Consider the following 8,941-nt stretch of genomic DNA (forward strand, 5'->3'; position numbering starts at 1 on the left):
CCGATACAGATGTTGTTTAGTCGGTTTTAGTTCTGTTTGGTATGGTATGATAGCGGCATAATATTCGTTATCAATAAAGTTTATATTGCAATGTTGAAAAAAATAAATAAACATAAAACGCAAACTAACCAAGATACTAATTGAACAACATCGGTACCAGTATCAGATATTTGTTTTTATTGTTTTTTATGTAAGTTTTTCTCTTTGGATTACTAGAGGCTATTGCGAAAACTGGTACCATAACGAAAAAAACAGACATCAACCGAATTCCCGCCGCGAAGTGCGGGAGAAATCTCACTAGTTTCAAAATTAGGTTAAACACAAAAAGGATTTAAAAAAAGAGTTACATGGTTTGAAAAGAAAACAAGTATAAAGTTATACATAAAAATAAGATTACTTATGATCACTAAATAAATTATATAGAAAAATATCCACATAATTGATAATTCCAACGTCGTAATCTAGATTAAAGTATCATGCACGGCGTAGACTCCGGTCTCCGGGTAATTTCAGATCGGGCAAGGTTATAATCACCTCCATTAACACTCAATAAACTTATTCACATCTTTCCATTTCTGGTATCAATCGTAATGTAATTCCTGACAAAATGAGATTGTTTCAGGCTTACCCTTTTCTTTTCTTCCTTTCATTAACAGCAGTAGTATCAGCAGCAGTTAAAAAAAAAAAAAAAAAAAGAAAAAAAAAAAAGTATCAGCAGCAGTTCCTATTTACTCCAAGCCAGGCTGCAACCATACATGTGGGAACGTGAGGATTCCATACCCTTTTGGAATCGGTGCCAATTGTTCTATCAATAAATGGTATACCGTTGATTGCAACTCCTCCAAACCATATTTATCTGAACTCAGCCACCTGGAAGCCTTGAGTGTGAACTTGGAAGATCAAATAGTCACTGTTAATACGCCAAAGATCTCTGATTGCCAAACCCGTGTTTGGAATGGCAGTCAGACGACGAGCATCGATCTTGGTAGGAGCCCGTTCCTGTTTTCCAAATCACACAATAAATTTGTTGTTGAGGGGTGTGGTAATGCTGTCATGATGAACCATGCGCGTGCTCTCACGGGATGTTCTACAAATTGTCTTAATGGCAGTACTGTTAGCGACGGAAACAACTGCCTTGGCTTTTCTTGCTGTCAAACAACGATTCCTTATTATCTTAAGTCGTACCACATCAATCTCACGCGGTTAGAAAGACAAGGTGGAGATGGAGCGTGCGTGTCTGCCTTCTTGGTGGATAAGAATTCATATGACGAAGGAAGGTCTTCTGACTCTTTGATTCCCATATCACTTCTGTGGACTCTAGCAGACCGTGACTACGATCAAGTAACTTGTCGTTATTATTACCGTGATAGACTCAAAGTGGATGTGGGTAATGGTACTACAATGGATACATGGAAATGTTCATGTGGTAGGCCTTTCCAAGGAACCTCTTATTTATTGGATGGATGCCAAGGTATGTAATTCTAAATACAGTATCTATTCGCTCATAGATTCTTTATTTCAATAGAACTTGTGTGTTTATTTTTACATGAAATTTTTCTGAATCTATGTTCATTTAGCTACGGAAGAGTGTGCAAGGTGTGAAAGTATAGATCGAGGTTACTGCGAATATATCGAAACATATTATGTTGATGGCTTAGCTAAAGAATGGAACTTCACTTGTAGAAGTAGAATTCGTTATACTCGTTCATACTCATACATGGCTGTTATGATTACTATAACTGTTGGTAATGCCCATTTTCTTTGCATCCTATATTCATTCAAGTTGTATGGGGGTTCTAAACTAGGGATGAGCAAATGGTACGGGGTATTTTTTATACCGATTCGGTACCGACTTTTGACTTTTTCTATATCAGTTTTTACCTTCAAATACTGGTACCGTACCGTACCAGGTGTTTTTGATACCGGTAACGGTACCCGTTTTTTTGGGATTTTCGGTACCAGTATTTTTGGTACCGGTTGATACCGAACTCATCCCTACACTAAACTATCGTTTATTTGTTTGTTTCTTTCGCGGGTTAATTATTAATCTCCTTTCCATTTTCTTTATTGATACAGGCCATGATAACCTTTAGTTATTATCACATGCATGTTAAATAAAAAAAAAAAGGAAAACTACCAAAAGTGAAACCTTCATCTAACTATCCGTTAGCCATTTTTTATTTCGATCTTTCCATAAATTCAAGCCGATAGGGATAACTTCTCCACTAGAAAGAACAAGGGAAAAAAAAGGGAAAGGATGATGGTATGAACACTAAACACATCAATACTGTCATATAAGTACTTGTAAGAAAAATATAGAAATGTACGCTTAGTTAAGAGACTTATAATCAGGCCAAGTGGTACAGGATAGCCTATATCCTTTAAAGCAAGAATCTTTGATTTTTCTTAAAATCATAAGCAACTTACTAACTTATTTTTGGTTTTGTATTGGTGTTGATTCAGTTGTCATCATAACCTCTGGGTTAGGTTTAATAGCAGTCATCTATACATCATACAAGCTAATCAAGAAAACAATAACCAAAAGACGAAGAAAGAGCGTTTTTAAACGCATTAATGGTGGTTTATTGTTGAAGCAACAAGAAGAGATTGACCCGTCTTTAGTTGATAAAACCATACTTTTCACATCACGTGAGTTGGCGAAGGCCACTGACAACTTCAATCAGAATAGAATTCTAGGAAAAGGAGGCCAAGGTATAGTCTACAAAGGTATGTTAACCGATGGAAGGATTGTGGCTGTCAAAAAATCAACATTAGTTGATGAAAGCCAATTAGAACAGTTCATCAATGAAGTGGTCATTCTTTCACAAGTCAATCACCGAAATGTGGTCAAGTTATTGGGGTGTTGCTTAGAGACAGAGGTTCCTCTGCTAGTTTCTGAGTTCATTCCAAATGGGACCTTGTATGATCGCATTCACGACGAGAGTCACGAGTTACCATTATCTTTTAACATGAGGCTACAAATTGCTACAGAGGTTGCCCAAGCACTTTCTTACTTGCATTCGGCTACTTCTATTCAAATATATCATAGAGACATAAAAACTACTAATATACTTTTGGATGATAAGTATAGAGCCAAAGTTTCTGATTTTGGAACTTCAAGGTGTGTATCAACTGATCAAACTCACTTGACTACCTTAGTCAAGGGTACATTAGGCTACTTAGATCCCGAGTATTTTCACTCTAGCCAATTCACAGAAAAAAGTGATGTATATAGTTTTGGAGTTGTTATGGCTGAACTCTTAACAGGAGAAATGCCCATTTCCTTAACTGGATTTGGTGAAAATAGAAGTTTGGTTGCACACTTTATGTTGGCTATGGAAGAAGGGCGTGTTATGTCTATTTTTGATGCATTGGTGATTAAAGAAGGTACTAGGAATGAGCTTCTGGTTTTAGCTAACCTAGCTATGCAATGCTTGAATCCGGTTGGAAAGAACAGGCCAACAATGAAAGAAGTAGCTGCAGAGCTTGAAATCATACGAACATCGCATATTCCCTTCATGGTTCAAAACAACATCGGACAGGTGATGCATGGTGAAGAAATATCCATGCTATCATATGGTGAATCAACATCAACATCAACATTTTTGAGTTTCAATGATAGGATTAGTCAATGACGCAAAAAGTCAGTGTTTTCTTCCTCTAAAATAAAATGATGTTGTCATATAAACATATAATTTCCAGATCAATATGTAATAGAACTTTATGTAATCTTAAATGGGTTTGATAGTAGAAATATTAAAATACTGTCATTTTCTATATATAATGTGGATATGCAATTCCCGGCGATTTTCCTCGGTAGCAGAAGACTGCGGTCTTAGACGATCCAAGGAAATGTTCAGAACACCCAGGCGGGCGATGAAGAGCTCCTCTCAGACAAAAGCGTCGGCACCCACGTTTCAAAAAGGAAAATACATACTTTATTGAGTGGTGTTGATCTTTGTGGATGCGATGGTTGACCGGAATAGTTAAACGGTGGTGTGAAAGAAAGTGATGGGGCTTGGAGTTAGGATGGAAACCAGTGGTAGGAGCAGTTACGGTAACTGTGGTGGTTTTTGTTAAGTTGCTTTATGAAAACAACAACAGGGGATACAAACATGCCAAACAACTGGAAACGGTGTGTCGGTCTGGCTATTTCTTTTTAAGCAGCACGATGGTTTGGTTATTTCTTTTCAAATGGCGCGTTGGTGGATCGGTTGGAAATTGACGATGCAAGTTGCTCTTTGTATTATATAGTTTTATGTATTATATAGTAAACTAGTTCTATAACTGCCAGGTGGCCGGGTAGTTTAAAGTCATAATGCCCAAACTATCATTATTTTAATTTTAAACCAGAATGGTATCCCTTTACGATAAAAGCACAACTCTTTCGACTTGTGAGTAAAAATGACCCACTTCACTAAAAAACACAAAGCAATGATAATCATTTGTGTAAGTGTCTAGGTAATATCTTCAAAAGATATTTCATATGTACTTATTCAACATTCCATCTTGATGAATTCTACTTGCAGAAGCATGAGCACCTTGTGAGTCTGCACGTGCAGTTCACTCTATTCTTTCATCTAAAATACAACATTCAAAGGTAATAAGAACTTAAATGTTTAATATCTTTACAAAAATAAAATAAAATAACTATGATATACCATCTTGTTAGTCATAGTAATGTCTTGCATTAATACTGGTGTAAAGACCACTCAATAATTCTCATTTACATTGTCAAGGTCATTACCACATACATCGAGTTGGTGTCAATCTATTGATTTGTTTTTTTAGTAGTACTATTACTATAGCACAAAAAATGCAGGATAGAAAGAACACCTTCACTACAAATATCAGATTTTGCATCTGCAAGTGAATCCCTTGAATTCTGAGCTTGTGCAGGACCTGAATAGAAAATAATATTGATTATAATTTTGTACCACTTGTAAAACACCAGCCTTTGTCCCAGCTGCATTCACTTGCCCCCCAATTCCCGATAGCAAGAGTATATCTAGCCACTGGTAATAGTGTTTGCTTTAACTGCAAATTAAATTCCTTCCCATTGTCTACACACTACAAATCGCTTAAACATGATAATGATATTAAAAAATTATATACATGATGCAATCTAAGAAACTTGAAGCTTTAGTTACCTTTTGTACATATCACCATACATCTCTCGTGACAAATTTTAAAATATCTAATATCTAATATCTAATATCAAAATCATTCATACCATAGAAATAACTTTATGTTCATTAAACAAAGAAACAATAATATTATCTCACCTTAAATCCAACTTTGTTATCAAGGCATGAATGCTAGTTGGCCTTCATAATGGTCATATGGCCTGTTAAAATAAGTGTAGGCAAGGATTTAAACATGAATGTCATAAAGAATGAAAAGAGAGGAATAAAAAGTAAAACCAAATTCCCAAAATTAAAAAAAAATAAGGAATGGCAAGAAAAGCATGATCCACTAACCTCATTGTAATCAACAAACATTTTGTTTGCTCGCTCCATTGTTGTTCTGATCATCTCCTTTAACCATCTTTGTTCACAGAAATGCCCAACTTAATAAAGAGAGCTGCCATATGGGTTTAAGGCACATGTCAGTTTAGCAACGACAAAAAGGGGATTTATTCGAGGATAAGAATCAATAAATTTAGAACTTAAGAGGCTTTTCCCAAATTACTACAAATCAGCCATAAAGACTCAAATAAACACATGAAATATATGGTAAATCCTCTTAAAACCAATTTAGCATTATTTGAATTAAAAATTAGGTCTTTCTATTGATGAAGTATCAAGTATAAAAAAATAGAACTAATGAAATCTGCCAAAATTACTTTAAACAGTTTAGCATTATTTGAATTCAAAATTGGGTCTTTCTAATGAATTGTATGGTGACTGTTATATTGATATTGCAAAGATGGATTAGAACTTAGACCATAAATCATGTATGGAGAATTACCAATCTGCCCTTGAATAGTTTTTTTCACTTTATTAACCAAATGTTGTTGAGCTGCAACCTCAAAAGCACCCACACCCTGAGAAACAAATTATGCTACATAAGAAATATAATTTTACCGATTTTAAGTTTAATCTTATTAAAGTTAAAAATAAAACATACTCTAACAACTGCCTCGTCTTCAATGGTATCATCTGAGTGCCAGTAAGCCATCTCTAACAACATCCTTGATATCTGCAATCGAGTGGTCGTATGGTCCATCAATTTATAAGATGTAATGATAATAAAAATACAGACGAATTACCATTAAGAAAACCATAAGATACTGAACTACCTTTAATAAAAATGGTACAAGAATTTGGATGCTTCACAGTCACGCTGGAATGGAGTATCCAAATCATGGGTTAAGAATACTGGTCTTGGATGTATATGGCACGACCATCAACACCAATTTCCCAAACAAAATAAGTTCAAAACGCAAAAGTTTGATGCACGGTGGTGATTGAACACTGATTTGTTGGATCAGTTCTGTTTAGACATAATGGAAAACACGAAAACATACCTTTGATTGCATCAGTACAGGCCAGCAGAGAATCCAGATGGAGACCGGGCAATAGTGTTCGACATGATTGTCAGCTTGATCTGGTTCCTCCTTAGGGTGCAATCTAATGATGGTGATAAGAGAAACCGATAAAGGGTAATCGGCTATGGAGAGGAGGTCGATTGATGTTATGAGAATCAGTTAAGTTATGTGTCTAACCCTAGAACCTCAACATAAGTCTCCTTATATATGCACCCAGGAGGAAACCCTAATTAGTTAGTAATGGCAATAAGGCCCATCAACAATTACCAACTAATTATTTAATGGATTGTTATATATTTTGATCCATATAATGTAAATGATTATAATGGCCATATATAAATAAATATATTATTTATTTATTCTTACATTCTCCCACTTGGCCGAGTAATCATTTACTATGAGTATTAGATAAGCCTGATCAGTAGTTAACACTCATTTTAGCCTTAAACAAGTACTATAGCAGAGAAATACAGCCGTTGAATCATTATGCGACTCAGGACCCCCATTAAACATACTATAGCCTTAATTTAAAACCTAATCGTCATGATCAAAATACGCATAAGCCCTTTGTTTGATTTGTATCTTTATTTGTCTATATGCCATTATGTCGACTTGACATATTATTAGAGACATACAAAATCAAACTGGTGAGGAAAATTAACTAATACTTAGTCATTCATAGTACGATATGCAATTGCGCACGGCCATTAATTAATACCCGTCTATGAGCTCTCTTAATAAGACTTATGGGTAACAGCCCTTCAGTTATAGGATCCTTAAGCATATCATGAATGTATTCGATACAAAACTTAGTTTCCTCAATTCGTTCATAAACGAATAATTAATTGCGTATCGAAATTTAATGCAGCACCTCTTGAACTGTTACTGTTCAAGGAGTTATGGTAGCTGACTTTATCACACTAAGTCTTCAAAACATTATATGGAGTTAATAAACTTATGAGTCCACTGATAAATTTCTAACAACACTTAGTGACTATATTATGTCGTTATAACTTAGGTTGTTAATATCAGTGCATTATGACTCCTCCATGAGATAGGTTTTGTCTGCTGACATAAAGATATACCCGAAATTACATTTTATAATCTTTGAATATCACAAAGTTAGAGTAATAAACCGGTTTTTAGTTCTCACTTTTCTTCAAATTTTAGCCTCTCGTTTCTTTTAAAGATATTGTAATACTCCATTAGATGCTTCACATTAATCTAGACAAATCTAGTGTGTTGCAATGTGAGTAATATCTAAACGAGTATAGACTTAAACTTACATAAGGCTTCCAATTAATGAAGCGTAAATAAATAATCTCATTTATCCTATTATCCTCTAAAGAAGAGCAATATTGTTTGTTACATATGGAAGGACCCATTTAAGGTTAAACTTATGGAACGGAACTAATATCCCATTGGGTCTATCTCAGTATGTTATGATATCAATCACGTAAGAGATATCTCTGAGATCTATTATATCAAAGTTTGTGTTAACAATGCTTTGACTTATGTAACATATACTTGTCAAAAGAATATCATCTATATAGACAAGTTTATCTTAGTTGCTCCCACTCATTTTGAGGTAGGTACATTAATCCACTTGATTGTTGATGAAAATAATTGCGTTAAGATTTCATCACATTATGATGATTGCATTAACCCATACATGGATTTTATTGGCTTATAAATAAAGTGTTCTTTAACCTTCAGTTTGAAACTTTAGGTTGTTTTATGAACATGTAAATGTGTCAGCCAGTTTGTTAGGGAAAATTCTTTTAATGTTCATCTAATGTAGCTTTAAACTATTATAAGCTACTAGAACAGTGATGATCCTCAAAGAAATCTTCGATAATTTATCTCTTCATAAGTATAACCTTTGACAATCAATCATGCTTCTTAGTGTCTTAACATTTATATATCAGGATTTGGTTTAGTTATGAACACTCTTAGGTAACTCAATCAAATCCCAAAACGTTATACGAACACATAAAATCAGTTTTACTAGAAAACTGTTTTATTCCATTTTGAGGATTGATTGACACTAATGGCTTAATTTGAAGAGATTGGATCAGTAAACTTTTCCATAATCCATTTCAACTTCAGTTAGGGAGGTTATGTAATCATCAAAGTTAGTAGGTTTTTAAACCTAGATGACCTCCTGAGTTGATTATTGGGTTCATTAGAAGTTTCAGTTTTATGGATTAGCTCTTGGTTAGGTTGCTATCATTTTCATTCTAATTTGTAAGAGTTGGTGCAGTATGGTGTACAAGAGGTGTAATCGGAGTTAAATTCGGAGTGAAATGAGTTAAATTCGGAGTGAAATTTAATGACACTCTTCCCCCCACTTCTTGTATTCCTTGCAAATCATGATAAGGACTTTAACTG

The 8,941-nt window shown here is 34.6% G+C and overlaps 1 protein-coding gene and 1 long non-coding RNA gene across 4 annotated transcripts; one reads left to right on the top strand and one right to left on the bottom strand.

Annotated features, from left to right (window-relative positions):
• Positions 1–520: 520 nt before the first annotated feature.
• On the top strand, positions 521–3,776 carry LOC110903661 (wall-associated receptor kinase-like 2). Of its 2 annotated transcripts, XM_022149438.2 has the most exons (3): positions 526–1,471; positions 1,578–1,745; positions 2,464–3,776. In XM_022149438.2, exons 1-3 carry the CDS (start codon positions 1,054–1,056, stop codon positions 3,633–3,635), a joined length of 1,758 nt encoding a protein of 585 aa, XP_022005130.2. In that variant the 5' UTR covers positions 526–1,053; the 3' UTR covers positions 3,636–3,776. The 2 variants fall into 2 exon arrangements, with proteins under 2 accessions (XP_035839132.1, XP_022005130.2); XM_035983239.1 differs by lacking the exon at positions 1,578–1,745 and having other exon boundaries at positions 521–1,471.
• Positions 3,777–4,419: 643 nt separating this feature from the next.
• Positions 4,420–6,553, bottom strand: LOC110905872. Of its 2 annotated transcripts, XR_004879339.1 has the most exons (7): positions 6,302–6,553; positions 6,130–6,201; positions 5,971–6,046; positions 5,481–5,583; positions 5,286–5,347; positions 4,837–4,902; positions 4,420–4,580 (listed from the first exon to the last, which is right to left on the bottom strand). It is a non-coding gene; the product is annotated as an uncharacterized LOC110905872 (long non-coding RNA). The 2 variants fall into 2 exon arrangements; XR_002573496.2 differs by lacking the exon at positions 4,420–4,580 and having other exon boundaries at positions 4,691–4,902.
• Between the last annotated feature and the right edge of the window lie 2,388 nt (positions 6,554–8,941).

The sequence above is a fragment of the Helianthus annuus genome, chromosome 14, assembly GCF_002127325.2.
Source record: "Helianthus annuus cultivar XRQ/B chromosome 14, HanXRQr2.0-SUNRISE, whole genome shotgun sequence".
Classification (NCBI taxonomy): Eukaryota; Viridiplantae; Streptophyta; class Magnoliopsida; order Asterales; family Asteraceae; genus Helianthus; species Helianthus annuus.